Below are 15,652 nucleotides of genomic sequence, written 5' to 3'. Positions count from 1 at the left end.
ACTTACAAGACAGCTCAACTGTAACATGCAGCATGCAAAAAAAAATATATAAAAATGAATTAAAATAAAGATCTGTACCTAATGAGTGATTTTTGCCATTTGCATCAGATAGGAGAATGGTGACTGTCCTCCTCCATGACTCCCCAGACCACGAACCATCCGAGGCCAAGTAAACCATGACAGAAGCAGCCACACCAGGATGGAGGAACCCCACCTGGTCCAATGGTACAACCACAACAGGATGAGGAAACCATGTAGAGATAAGTCATTGGCTATTGATTGGTTGGTTAAAATATCAGATGTGGGTCTAGTGTTCATTATTTATGCAGAAATTAACGTATTTATTGGCACTGCTGGTAAAGATGAGTAAAGCCTTATAGCAAGGTGATGAGGGATGATATCAGGTGTGACGTATGCTTGTTCTTTTATTTCCTCTCCTTCTAATCTGTGCTTCCTACTCTATATGTCCTCTAGACTTTTCGGCAATGTCATTTATGTCCCGTGTGAGCTCTTGCTGCCGTGGGATTATGTCCCACTGGCTAAATATCACTTTAGAAAGAAAAATACAACTTCAGAACTCTTAACATATCTTAGCCTGAAATGACTCCACTCCAGATATATTGTGCAGCCCTTCTAGCAATACCTTTAAATTAATGTAAATATGGGATGTTTCTCAGTGATACTTGACTTATGTACGGTAAGTTGATCAAACTTGACACTTAGAATAAGTATGTTTTAAGTATTTGTTTTCGTGAGGTAGAAATATGACACAAGCGTATATGGTTGGTGTATATGGATGGAGAATGCATCCGTATATGCATCTGCTTTAAAGCTACAGCACGTAACTTTTACAAAAAATATAGATTTTCTTTACATACATGTTGAACCTGTCACTATGTCAGTATGGTGTGAGCAGGTTATCACTGGATCTTTCAACACAATGAGGTTTGCCAAACAAAATCAAGTTTCCTAGCTGTGTAGATTACTTTGAGTTACAAGACAATATGGTAGAAATAAATTAAGACTGACTTTAATCCTCCTCTTTCTGAAAACACCATGGAGTTTTATCCTCTCGAAGTCAACGGACTTTGTGTGTCATCCTCAAAGGAATTCAGTAAGCGTATTACTTTCAGAAAATGTTAAGAGCCTCGTAGAAAAGCGAATGTTCTTCCAAACAAACGCAGCTAATTGAGACGGCTTCTTTTTATAGAGCTGACGGAGAAAGATGAGAGTGTAAGGCTGAGGGAGGCTCTTCAGACAGCCAGACCCGAAATTTTAGATGAGGGGAGCTCCTTCAGACAGAAGGAACTTAAAGGAAAAGGAGATATTTCATGGAGAGCTGCTGGCAGACACAGGTGCTCTAATAAAGGATTTTCAAGATGGCCTTGAGCCTTGAGGCTCCAGGGAAGTGCCTGATAAAGAGGGCCTCCATAAAAAAAGAGCAGTGGTGGAAAAAGAAGACATTCAACAAAGTAGTGGAAATGATGAGACAATGGATAAACAGTCTCTTCTCTGGACCCTCTAGTCCAGAGAAGAGCAGACAAAGTCGTGAGAGCTCACAGTGATCCAAAACTGTGAAATGAAAGAAAAGTGATAACATGATACATGCTTTTCAGTTTGTGTGTTTTATTTTACTGTTGCCTTACAAATAAAATCTCGAAAGTTTTTGCATTCATTTGCATTCAGTCTCCCAACATCAAAAATTTGTGGAACCGTCACTGCAGTAACATTTTAAACTCTTTGTGTCTCTGCCAGATTTGGACAACTACAAACTCATATCTTTGCTAGTTCCTCACAAAATAGTTGAAGTTCAGTCATCTTAAATGGAGAGGATAAAAGAACATCAAATTTCAAGTTTTGTAAGAGGGTGTGGGGGGGGGACACACATGTGCTACCGATTTCTTTGCCATACAAAGAAACCTGGAATGGAGTAGTGGAACGGAGTGGCAATGTAATCACAATGCACTGTAAGCTATGTAATGTGTTTTGAGGCAGTTGACCAAAATCCCGGACGATTTTTAAATTCCCCCAAGACATTTTTTTAGGTCTGAAAAGTAGGACATGTCCGGGAAAAAGAGGACGTCTGGTCACCCTACCATGTCTCACTATAGGGAAGGTTTGATTAGATTGATGTGTTAGGTTTCTACCACACATGGCACTATGCATTACATCCACACAGACGTTTTCCTCTCTGACTTGAATTAGTGAATAAATTAATGAATTGAGATGAATTTGCAGAGACCCGCACTACTCTGCAAACCTTTAATCTCTTTGCTTTGTCCCCTCATGGCTTGTGGCAAACTGCAAACAGGACTTCTTATGACTTCCTTCACAAATTGCAGCCTTTCCTCCTGCCTGTGGTGTACTTAGAATCACAGCAAGTCATGTGGCTTCTTGTTTTCCTCATTTCCTCAGTCAGTCTGATATACAGCTGTTGATTGAGAAGCTGCTGGACTTTCAGAAAGCTTTGAGTTTAGCTCTGTGCACCACTATTTAAACCAAACATCTGAGCAACTGCAATCCCCTTTAGCCAATTTCACAAGTTTAAATTTCCATCTTTTCTGTTGCTCCTCCGTCATAAAGCTGACTGATAGCTCAGCAGCTACACTAACGCCAGAGGCCAATCTAGAAAATAAGCTTTGGACTCATTAGCACAGTGAAAAACAAGGTTTGTTCAATTTAATTTCAAGGAGCTAGAATACTTTTGCAAGGGACTGGACTGTCTGAATAAAACCCTGAGCATGCAATTCAATCAGTTTCTGTCTAAATAACAAGTACCTTTTATTCATTAATGCCTTTTTAATTAGAAAAAAATCTGTATTATATTTGAAGTATTCATATTTATTAGTAATGTATTTATTATCCCCCAGCATTTAATAAAAGGATTCTAATCATAAAGACAAACTATATCATGATTAAAGATCCTTTTTGTAACAATTATTCTTTCATCTGTCCATACTGGAAAAACAGAGGAAACCTTTTGTTCTCTAATTAAGAAGAATGAGTTAATTATATAACACTTGATTTTTTTTAACTATTATTACAAAGCCAGTGATTGCTACTAAAGGGATTCAGATGATTAATGTCCTCTAAGCAAAGAAATACAAGGACACAATGTAAATAGAGAATAAGTAGGGAGTTAGTCATGACTTCTAATTGTCTACACATCATTAGAACCCGCGATTTACCACTGACCTGAAAAATATGCAATTATTGTTACTAAGGCATGGTATGAATCATGTAATTGTTAGAACTGTAAAAATATGTGCGCGCACAGAAGTTTGAGCCAACAATCCCTTCAGTCTATTGTAACAGTGGAAAGCTGTTAGAGGTAGATTAGCCACCCACAGTCATTCAAGTAAATATGTAACATGCACATACCTTTAACCAGTAAGAGTGCTCCAGGCCGTTATTTGTGTCAGACTGGGCGGTGCATGGGAACCAGGCGTCAGCGTGTTTGTCGTTCACCTCCAGGTGCTGAAAACTACAAAGCTTCACACAAAAGGCAGAACAAGACACAAGAGAAAATAAGCAAATTATCCAATCGCCTTAAAATGCCCTTATTCTCAACCCTTACAAAAAATCCCACGAAAATCACATGTGACTTTCACATGTGAAAATCAGATGTGAAAACGTGATTTTTGGTGTGATTTTCATGTGATCACATGTGGAAATGTGTGAATCACATGTGAACACATGTGGAAATGTGTGAATCACATGTGAACACATGTGGAAATGTGTGAATCACATGTGAACACATGTGGAAATGTGTGAATCACATGTGATCACATGTGAATCACGTGATTTTACCACGAAACCTTCCAAAATCACACGTATTCATGTGCTTTCACATGTGATTGACATGATTCGCATGTAAAATTTGTGTGAACCACATGTGATTTTCGTGGGATTTTTTTGTAAGGGAATGAGTATGTTTGCAAACCTGTGCGACTGGAAGCACGGATCTTTGTACATATGTTCATAACCCGCAGAATGTTTTCGCATTTTGTCACTTTCCAACCAAAAACATCAATGTACTTTATTAAGCAAAGTATTACTTAATTGTGACATTGAGAGAAAATAGACACAAATTTTAAAAAATATAAATTTGTACGAACGTATTTCTCTCAGAAGTAAAATGTTAAAACTATCTTAAATGGATGTTTGGACTTTGATTTGGCCATCTTAACAGAAAAAAGCCCTTTTGTATTGTTTGTTTGCTTGTTGTCCTGCTGACGCATTCTCTCATTTGACTTTTGGATATCTGCAGTTTCTCCTCAGTTCTATAAGTTGTTCAAAGCTTGAGTTATTTAATCTAACCCTGATTTAAACTTCCCCCCAACTTCATCCATAGCCTGTCGGCTATGTTCCTTGATCTTCATGATACAGTGTGTCCCCTCATTTCAAATCTATGAAACCACTGTAGAGTCCAACTGTGTACAGTGGCTCTATGTAATGATTTTGTGACGTCTGAAGCCAAATGACTCTCCTGGGTTATTCTCAGGGTTGATTAAGGTTACATTTCAGATCTATTTTTAAGAAATTTAGAAAATAATTAATCATTTTCCTTCTACCTCTCCATTTTGTGCTAATTTTTAGTCACTTTATCCCATAAAATCCCAATAAAATGCATTGATTAAGTAACTAAATGTGTAACGGTTCAAAGGCATAAAGGATTTTGCAAGGCTCTGTAAATAAGCAAAAGCGTTTCGTCAAACACAGCTAGACCAGGTTTCATTCACAATGTTACCTTCTTAATTACTGCAGGCCTACTTATGTTTCACATTCTTGGCCAAATATTTAGCTGCAGAGCTCATATTATTCGATTTGATCCGCCATCCAAACCGGGCCCAAAATAACGTTTGTTTATATCGCATATTCAGCTGTTAATGGAATAATGTTCTTCATGTCAGTAGTCTCAATAACAGAAATCAGAGTTCAGAAGGGTTTGGCATTTTGTCATAAGGTAGGGCTTGATAGGTCACGCTGACTTTATTCATGATTCTGAGATTCTTGTTCTGTATTGCATTTTCTTTCTTTTACACACACTGTGGTACAAAAACATTGCCTGTTTGCCAACTCTGAGGTCAATAATCCTTCTGTGATAAAAGTACCTCGGAGGTTGTTTTTGTGTGCTACTTCAACAGAACCTCTGTTTAAACTTACCTAACCTCAGTTGTAATTTGGAGGTGCATTGTTTTATGTGTGACATTTTGGCAAAAAACTGCAAGTCAAAAAAAAAAGAAAGAAACTGGCTTTAAAGCTACTGCATGTAACTCTTATAAAAACTATGTTGTTGTTTTTTTTTTTTCAACATTTACATAACTGTCAATACATTAAATATGGTAGTGGTAATATCATCCTTTTGGGAGGCTTTACATCAGCAACACTAAGGAAATTATTCAGAGCTGACAGAAATATGAATTTAGCTCAGTATAGGGCTAGCCAAAAGGAAAACTATTTCAACAAATGTCTAAATGTGGACAGAGGTTCAACTTCCATCAGGATAATAAGAGAGTTAAAGAGAGTTAAAACGTGATAGAGGACAGCAAAACACATTTCCTGCGTTGCAATGTTCAATTAGGAATCTGTAGCAAGGCTTGAAAATTGCTGTGCACTGACGCTCTGCATGTAAAGACGGATTTGTGAAAATCGACAGCAGATTGTAAATGCAAATTGACAAACACATTTTCCTTTCGCATCACAATAACACAGTTGCTGCATAGCAACAATGAAAAACATGTCAAGCTGTTCAATATAGATTTTATTTTTACACGAGGACAACTCCTTTACAGTAAAATTTCTTTAGTCCTTTTGACATTTGAACCCTCACACAAATCCACTGTTTTCTCTTGAAAACTGATATCTAAACAAAAAGTTTGTTTTGTTTTTTTATTAAAAAAAGCATACTTTCAGGATTATTCATTTCCGATTGCAGCTCCTCCATTGCATAAGGATTTGCACAAATCAGGAATTGAACAATTTCTGCCTTCTATTTTATACCTTGGGAAGGGATGGCTCCCCTGTGGCAGCGACTGCAGGGCAGCGTTTGGGGTCCTGGTGGGACGCAGAGGCACTGGAAGCCCACTGATCTGTGTAGCCCAAAGGTGTGAAGTAACCACAGTCTTGCACGCTTGATCCCCGCTCAAATTCTTCACACACGCCATCGCCGTCAAAGACATAACACTGACTTGGTTCACCTTAGGGAACAGAGAAAAGAAAGCGAAGACGATTTATGGAAGAATACACAGCCTGTTCTTTTCATCTGGCAAGGTGTATGCTTCTCTCCCACTGTCGGACTATCATCCAAATCTGTTTGTCAGTGAACCAAATCTGAGCAAATCTATTTGGTATTTTCTTTGGCAACTCCACATGATAGCCACACTAGCTCAACTGTGCCTCTGGCATCAACAGGCTGCAAATTACGGCAAGACAGGAACTTTGACTTCAGTTCTTCATCAGAGATTACCGTAACTAGTGATATTAATAAAAGGAAATTTAATCGGTGACCTAGCCTGTTATTTTCATCTTGAAGGTGCCTCAGTTGGCCTTGGGTGTCTGTGGGAAAAGAAATGAAACTACTCATTAATGCTAAAAGAAACACATTGTACTCTGAAAGGAATCACAACCAAAATGAGTCACAAGAAACGACATTCCTCTGTGTCTAAAACAGAAATCTACCTGATTTCTTTACACAGTTTTTGAGAATTCGCTAGAGTAAGCTGGACCAAGGACAGAAAAGAGGCTCTAATTGAGGCAGTAAAATACCAGAACCTTAGGGCAAGAGCAAACGAGTCTGGAGGGTATCACATCTGGGCAAGGTGTCAGTGGCTAGAATATTGAGCAACATGTTTACTAACCACAGTAGGCCAAGAATGGTGGAGAATTATGGGGATACAATGTTCAGGAACATCAAATTCACGTGATGGAAAACCAGTAAAATACTGTGTGTTGTTGGACACAGAAGAAACATCTAAAAGTCTCAAGCAACAGAGACATTGGGGAAAACACACAAAAAAACAAAAGTCTCTTTGCTACCAATGGTCACTGGAACTGTTGTTTCTGGAACTTCCTAGACAATCGATTCTAGGAAGTCCCAGAAATGGCATCGGAGATCTGTCTAAAAGAAAACTGGAACAGCTAAGATACTGCTCAACCCTTGGAAACTCAGGCACCTTCAAGGTGATATGACATAAAGAGCTTAAAAGTAGCCCAAATGGACAAATGGTACGGAAGAAGCTGTAAGCAGCTGAAATAAAATATTTTACTTGCAGTGTGTTAAACGTCACGAAACACGTTTTTTCTTAATGTCTCACATTAAATCAGATTAAACCTTTCCTGTTACAGGTCAGCTAAGATTTATCAAATAATTTTTATTTAAAGCTTTTCTTCATTTGTGGGCAAACAAGGCGACCAACAAGCTTGACTCAGTCACACCAGCTATGTCCGAGGGAATAGGCCAAACTACAGTCAGAAGGCTGTGGGGGAATACCCAAAATATCAGGGGATGAATTTGTGCATGACTAAATGTGGTGTAAAGTACTTTGGAGTCCGCTGGACTAGATAAAGTTTTGCACAAGTACAGGCAATTTACCATTTAACATCTCGCCCAAGTCAAACAGGTTAGCATTTATAGCTGAGCATTTATATTTACTGAAGATAGTGCTGCTAAGCGCTAAAGAAATGTTTGCAAATAAGAAAAAACAAAGGATTCTCTAAACCCTACTGACAGGAATCAAAACCGCAAAAGGATTAGTCCAATTTAATGTCAGACAGTGAGACAAAAATGCTAATGTGTTTCTCAATACCTCGGGATATGTAGGTATGCAGTACAGAGAAGATACTTTGATACAAGTCAAAGAAAGGTCTCTAATCTACGAACAGGATAATAGCATAGTGAGAGTTAACTCCATCAAACAAATGTGGCGAGTAAAAACCCAAACAAATATTCTTTCTATGACTAAGATGTTAAACAGAATAAACGGTTTTAAGAGTTGCAATTTGCAAAAATCTGTTGTTGCCCACTTTCTTCCCTTCCTAGTCATGTCTTTTATTGTATAACAGGAGATGTAATAGTTTCAGTCACGGCATGGCAGGGCTTTGTTGTGAGACGGTGGTCGAGGGGGAGGGGAGGTTTGATGGGTCTGCCTCAGCTTTTTTTTTTTCTCCCCCTGACAAATAAATTCACTGGATGATGGTAAATTTCAGTCCTGTAACAAGCTCTCGTAACATAAGCCCTTACAAAATACATGAATAACTACCATCCAGCTGCCAGTGGAAACAATACATGGCTTGATATAAAAGCAATGTGCTCTTTGATCTCAGCTGACCTGTACATAGTCTTTGCAATATTTTGAAGTATTTATGAGAAAGAGCTTCTGGCAAAAGGAGAGCGTCTAGGCAAACATACCTTGATATGGAGGATAAATGTTAAATCTGTTGAGAAGGAAAATGATACAACGGAGGGGCTGATGACTTGTTTCACTCAGCCTAATGTCTGATCTTATCTGGAATATAATCTTTCATATCTCCTTCTTTGCCAGAAACGTTGACTCCAGACAAACTCATGATATGACCTAATGTAAAAAATATGACCTAATGTGAAAAATAAACACAAAGTTTTCGGCCTCGGGGTTCCGAAGGATTCTGGCTAAATTCCCTTTTGTGTTTTGTCGTGAGGCTTCTGTTGTGGTCTGTTTGCATGCATGAGGGTGGAGACACAAAGCATTTTTGTCTTGTGGTGGATTCACAGATGACGGGGCCACTCTTTGTGGCATATTTGTTTGTCTTTTGACTTGTTTTGCTGCATGCTTTTGGTACTTTTTACAGCTTTTCAACCACCTGACCTGGGGTTTACACAGCCTTTAAAATTAGACTGTTATTCTGCGTATATAACAACAAAATAAGTGGTCGTTAACAAACTTTATAAGATGCAGTCTTGAACACGCACCAAGTTGCTTTTTGGACAATAAGACAGTAAAATCCAGAACAAACCGCATCTAAAGGGCTCCAGATTTTGATATTGAATTATTCCTTAAAAACCTGTTTATTGATGGGCTTAATAAACCTTTACTGTTCATGTTTTCAATAACTAAAAACTGCTTAAAGAAATATATATACAGAAAGATTATTGATTAATCCCTGCAATCAGCAACTTCCTAACTATTGGGTTATTATAAAAGTATCCATGTCAGTCTAAATCATAGGTTTTTATAAATGTTTATGTATTGAAGCCATCACCTGCTGTCATACAGCTAAAACATTTAGCAGAATATTGCCTTCAGTGTGAATAACTATTGCTGAATCTGCCAAAAATCTGACATTTTTCTCTCCAGTCACAAAGACGATACGTTTGGAGCATGTCACAGACCATGTAGGTTACAAAGCTGTAACCAGATTAGTTCAATATTGAACTTTTTGACCTGTAAGCAAAATATGGGTGGCAAGACAGTCACACAGCAAACTACCCTCAATGCAGTAGGAGGAGGTTAACCTTCCAACATGACAACAGCTCCGAACATTCAGCTAGAGCTGCAGTAAAATAGCTCAGATCAGTGTTGTTCACTCCTTTTTCAGTCCTGTAACAAGCTCTCATAAAATAATCCCTTACAAAATGTATGAATAACTACCGCCCAGTTGCCGGTGGAACAAACACAAAGCTTGAAATAAAAGCAATATGCTGTTTGATCTCAGCTGATCTGTGCATAGACTGTAACATTTTGAAGTATTTATGAGATAGAGCATCTGGCAAAAGGAGAGCATCTGGGCAAACATACCTTGATATGGAAGATAAATTTTAAATCTGTTGAGAAGGAACATGGTACAACAGAGCGGCTGATGACTTGTTTCACTCAGCCTAATGTCTGATCTTATCAAGAATGGAATCTTTTGTTTGCCTTAGTTTGCCAGAGAGAATTATTGTTAACAAATTCATAATATGAGCTAGCTAAAAATAAAAAAATTATAAAAAATAAAAAAATGGATTCACCCCACAAACCTTGTGACAGAGCCTCCTCGAAATTTGGTTTAAACCTTTCATTTTTATGTCCTATAAATGATTCTGTCTCAGAACTTGCAGCTATTTTTCAAGGACTGGGCTGAAAGCTCCGTCTACAGATGTGAAAAGCTGATAGAGACATGCCCTGACTTTAATGTCAGACAAAAGCCTCGGTTTTTATTTCGGTTGTGACCTGGTGAGGTTAAAAAAGTTGCATAATGTGCAAAAATGAAAAAAACATTCTTTACAGATAAGACATGAAAGGTGAAAACATAGTTATTATTTTTAGCCGTTTTGTGCAACTATCTTATACAGCTCACTAGTTGATCTTTGAAAACATAAGTTTCATTTATCCTAAGTAAAGAGACCGATTAACACCAACACTAATAAAGAAACATGACGTTTGACTGTAGACAGAGCTGTGTGTTGTCAAGCTAACCAGTATTTTTCTCTGATGTATCTTAGCCAACCTAATGTCAGATTGCTTTTCAAAGAAAACCATGGAAAGTTAACAAACCAAAATCTTGCTTATTTTACCCCTTGCCTCATCTGTTTTCCCTTATGTTGCTGTGATGTTGCATTAATGGTTTGTGGAATCCACTCAAGCCAGAAGCTTTTATGTCTTGTAAATGCAATTTGATTGGCAGGATAGCTTTTACTAAACGCTGCTGCGTGCACAAATGAGAGATTTTTGGCAGATTAGCGACTACTCTTTCACACTGAAAGTTTATATGCTGCTTAAGTTTAATACGTACGACCGAGGTTGGCAATTTTAACATGGGACATCGTAAAAGGGCTGCACTTTCTTTGAAAGACGCAATACAACATAATGTGTTTTCTGAAGTGTGTACACACCAACACAATTGAAGCCCATCTCTTTGAGGCATTTCTTAGTGCAGCCATCACCATCTAACAGATTGCTGTCGTCACACTCCTCTGTCCTGCAGAGGGAGAAGCAACATCATCAGCAACATTTCCAACTGTTTCTCTATTGGAAATACTCAACCGGTCACCAAAGGTTCATGCAAGTGAACAGCACAGACCCCTGTATGGCTCCGTCCCCACAGTAGGTCTGTCCAGGTGTGTAGACAAGAGGTGGAGAGGGGAGGCTGAGGAGACGGCCGGTTTCCACCTGGATTGTGTACTGGTACTTCACTCCCTGCATAACAGAGCTAAAAAACAGAAAAATGGGCAAATGAGCTTTTTTTCTACATATTTCTATTGAAATATTGAATATCCCTGTTGAAAGATTTAGTCCTCCTGGAATTTTTTCCCTCATTTTGTGATGTGACAGCCACAAATTTCAATGATGTTTAATGCTAAATGGTGAAGTAAGAAATCAGTAATTTGGAGTTAGGATGCACCCAAAAGGTTGCAGCCTTTTCAAATAAGAAATACTTTGAAATACTCATAAATTCCCAGCAAAACGCATTACAGTTTGTGATTGTAATGTTAAAGTTCTAGGGGTGTGAAAACCTTTGCATTGTGTTGTAATAATCTTCAAAACTTTTACACCTGCTATGTTCTTTAAACAAGTAAGACCACCGAGGCATAAACTGATGATATCTACAGAGCAATATATAAAATGAATGTCAATGTGTGGGTTTCAGTGCCAGATTTTGTTTTTGTATGAGAAGGCAGAAAACTTTCTTCTATTCCCAATGAATGCTGTCTGTCTGAGTAATTTGGATTATAAAAGGTTTTGATATCGCAGCAGTAAAAGTGAAACTTACTGTAACCTCGCAGTGTACAATGTCCTTAAAGCCAAACAGTACTGTGACTCCAGTTCACGATCATTGATCTGTGTTGGGCATTGCCCATAAAGAGAGTTTTGTCTGACACAAATATGCTGCATATGAAACCAACTTGAAGTCACAAACCCCAATATCTCAGGATGAGTTCTGTTTGGTATCTTTTAAAAAGTTTCCTTTATTAATAATGGATGAGAAAAGAACAGCTAATATTGAAACATTTACTTCACACTATTTTACGCTGGGTTTTGTCTTTCTTCTTCTCCTTAACCCCCTTTCTCCCTCTCAGTCACTTATTTAGTTTATTCAACAAATAAAGACAGATTGTTTAAACTTGCTTCTGATTTGGGACAAACCACCAGTTTGAGGTTGTAAGGAAAAAAACACATAAACTAAAAAACATTTTCACTGAGGGTGTTTGTAGCAAACAAACACTCTGAAATATAATCAGACATCAAATTTGAATGATGTGAAATGATCTGCAGGCTGTGCTCAGATCTTCCCAGAATGCTGTCTTAGCAGGTGACCACACATAAATAGTTCAAAACAAAGTTTCTGAAGCAGGAAATCAACTTTTTTAGCAAGTTTTGCAAGTGACTCTAACTGCACTGAATTATGTTACACACTGAAATTCAACAACTTAGCAAATAAGTCACGAGAGTCACTTTTACCCGTCTAACCAAGACAGAAATGTAGCGCAATAATTCTTAAGAAAACATGTAATTCTTTTAATGTGTTATTTTACTGCACTCTAAGCTTTACCAGAGATTTTTTTTCCACCTTGATTTATTATTGGATTAAGACTAGATATAGACAGTTTAGTTTTAAATAACTTGGATTCGAATATGCAATGAAATATGTTTTTGAATGTGTCATCTAGCTAGCTGCCTGCATTAATAAAGGATAAAACTCCTTCATAAATTTTAGCTGGACTCAGAACATGACTCTGTCAGTGACCGCCGATACTTTAATTTGCGTTATATGTAAGAGAAAAAAATAAATAAATAAAAAAGTGATCTCAGAGAAGGAATTAAAAAAGGAAAAACACCCAGCACGCTGTCGACAGGTCTCTTTAACAACTTCCTCGCTCCCTGTATCGTTTCTAATTGCCATTGTTTTCCTCCCCTCTCTTTCCACTATCCCCCTCACTCTTATTATTTTTCAAGCTTGCTGCTTTCCCTTCTCCTCACGTCAACCTCTCTCTGCCCTCTTCAGTCCCACCTAACTCAATTCCCACAGGTCCTTGCATCTTTTTGCACTTAGATGCAGCTTGTGTAACATAGGAGATGTGTTCTCTGAAAAATAAGCTGTTTTTGAAGCCATGTGCATCTAACATCTCGCCTGCCTTTTAAAACGGTGACAGCTTCTCAGAAATTCAGAACACACATTTGAAATCGACAGATCTGCAATCGTGTGATACAGATGCCATATCCACACACTTATACCAGCCTCGAATGCCTGGAAAAGCATTGCAGCCGAGACGTCAGATATTTTGGGTGAAGGGCATTTCCTGAAAAAACAAGAAAGAGCAAAGCTTGCGGTGGTTGTAGTCGGATTCCAGTAATCGTTTGGACACCCCGCAATATGAGACAGGATACAAACTGATTCAAGTCAGCCTTAAACTCCAGCAAGCTTTTGATTAAGTATATGGCTGTTGAAACAGATTTGGATCAGCTACACACGGCATCCCCGTGTTGGAAACATTTGTGTTCTGAGCTCTTTAAACAGAACCAGACCCAAACACTTTTAAAAGACATGTCTGCAGATTAGTAGATCTGAGGACACATACACTCACATACGCACTGGAATTTGCCTACGGCCGTATCTTTTTCCTTTCTCTTCATATTTTCCCGTGAGCTACTTACGTGTCAGACTATAATGTGTGCGTGAGATTATCTGCTGGCACTTCTTTCACATTTTTGTTAATATTTCATAGCTAATCATATAACCTTAGTCATTACTGGCAACAGGAGACAGAGTATTTTGGTATTTCCCGTTAAGCACCATGGCTATCTTTTGCAAAACAAGTCATTCATCCAAGAGACTCTCTATAAATATGCTGTCTTCCAAAAGTATTCGAACCTCCCTGACCCCGTTCACATTTTGACACATTGTATCCACAAACTTTGATTTATTTTAATTGGGATTTTAATGGGACAGAAATTAAAAGTAGTAAACTGTCATAAACACCTAAAAAGATGGAATTTAATTGTTTTTTTTTATCAAATAAAAAATCAGATCCCTATACTTTGATGCTCCTAAATAAAATCCAAAGCAAGAAATTGCCCTTCCACAGACTCCCAATCAATAGTCCCTAAATAGAGTGAGCTGGGTGTAATTTAATCTCAGTATCAATCCAGCTGTTCTGCAAAGACCCAAGAAGTTTGTTGGAGAACATTAGCAAATAAATAGTGTCTTGAAGAGAACAGGGACACAGCAGACGGGTCAGGGAGAAGGTTGTGGAAAAGCTTCAAACAAGTTCAGTTCTCACATTTTGAGTATCTGAAAGAGCGCCTCTCAGTCATCATCCAAAAATGAAAAAGCTACTAAAACAACTTCAAAGCAACCAAAACATGGCCGTTCATCTAGACTGAGGGTCCGGTTCGTTCGGGGAGATGTGAATGCACAAATCGACTCTACTTTTAAAAAAAACTACAACACCTAGACTCTTCAAATCTGGACTGGATTATTCTGCTCTGATAGCAGAATATTTAAAACCATGTTTGGGATTTGTGAAACTTTTATCTGATTTGTGAAACTTCAATAAAGGTTGATTTCACCACTTTCTTTGGATCTCTGTCATAGTATAACTACTCCAATTCCAAAACTACAACACCTAGACTCTTCAAATCTGGACTTAGACTAAATTATTCTCCACAAATAGCAGAATATTTAGAACCATGTTTCTGATTGGTGAAACTTCAATAAAGGTTGATTTCACCACTTCTTTGCATCTGGATCATACTAGAACTGCTTCAGGTCCAAAACTACAACACTATTCTGAACTGGTCTCACCCATAAAAGCCAAATAAATTATGCCGAAGTCTTTGGTTAGAATGAGAGGTGAGAAACGGGGAATACATACTCATGGATTTAATTTCTGATTGATGGTCACACCATGCTCAGCAGGTCCTCGTTTTTTATTCCACACATCTTTGGTTACATCCAATACAGAACTTATTATAAAATAACAAACATGTCTAGTGAATCAGGTTGGGTCAACCCCGCTGGATGAGCCAACATTGACCCGTTACCTGTCGGTGAATGTTTGCCCCATCTGAGGCGGAGGGGATTTGCTGGTGAACGGTGGCTGGCGCTGAATTCGGTACTGCACGGGCTGGCAGCCAGAGCAAAGAGAGCTGCTGGGGCCTGAAGACAACATGGCTGCATCGATTTCCATTTTCTCATCAAACGTGGAGAGTTTGACAGCCGATATTGCAGCGTTGTTGGTGTCCAGGCGCAATGTTAGGGGCATGTCACAGAAGACATGCTGTGGTCCGAGGTGAATGCTACTCCCCGCATCTGTAATCAGCTCAATGTTGGATATGGAAGGGTTATCTGAAGAGAAGAGGGGACAAACACATCTATTTAGGTGCCAGTGATTTGTCTTACGCAACAAACTATTATTGCAGGTATCTGTAAAACTAGAAAACTCATGTGCTTGTGTGAGAATTTTTTTAAAGACTGGCCACTTCCAGGAGTATAAAAGATTGAAGAATAAAAATGTATTTTCTGTAAAGAAATAAAAAAGGAAGGTTTGTCCTGTTCAAATCTTAGACATTTTGGTGAGCTCCCGATTGTTATAGTACAAGTGAACCAAAACCTTAAGAATAAAACTGCTATCCCCTTCAAAAAGAAAATTACAACAGATTAAATCTGGTAATGGATTCCACTTAAAATGACA

The 15,652-nt window shown here is 38.2% G+C and overlaps 1 protein-coding gene across 1 annotated transcript in view; it reads right to left on the bottom strand.

Moving 5' to 3' along the window:
• The window catches only part of pappa2 (pappalysin 2), a 67,095-nt gene that overhangs the window by 25,967 nt on the left and 25,476 nt on the right, over window positions 1-15,652 (bottom strand). Inside the window, exons 11-16 of the mRNA XM_044134604.1 lie at window positions 15,003-15,306; window positions 11,041-11,169; window positions 10,853-10,938; window positions 6,004-6,200; window positions 3,382-3,492; window positions 79-214 (exon numbers count right to left, since the gene is read on the bottom strand). Coding sequence (XP_043990539.1) covers window positions 79-214; window positions 3,382-3,492; window positions 6,004-6,200; window positions 10,853-10,938; window positions 11,041-11,169; window positions 15,003-15,306 — 963 coding nt within the window. The remainder of the gene's footprint in view (window positions 1-78; window positions 215-3,381; window positions 3,493-6,003; window positions 6,201-10,852; window positions 10,939-11,040; window positions 11,170-15,002; window positions 15,307-15,652) is intronic.

This window comes from Gambusia affinis, linkage group LG12 (genome assembly GCF_019740435.1).
Source record: "Gambusia affinis linkage group LG12, SWU_Gaff_1.0, whole genome shotgun sequence".
In the NCBI taxonomy this organism is placed as follows: Eukaryota; Metazoa; Chordata; class Actinopteri; order Cyprinodontiformes; family Poeciliidae; genus Gambusia; species Gambusia affinis.
Note: the sequence above shows the minus strand (reverse complement) of the source record. Positions and strands in the feature narration are given on the sequence as shown.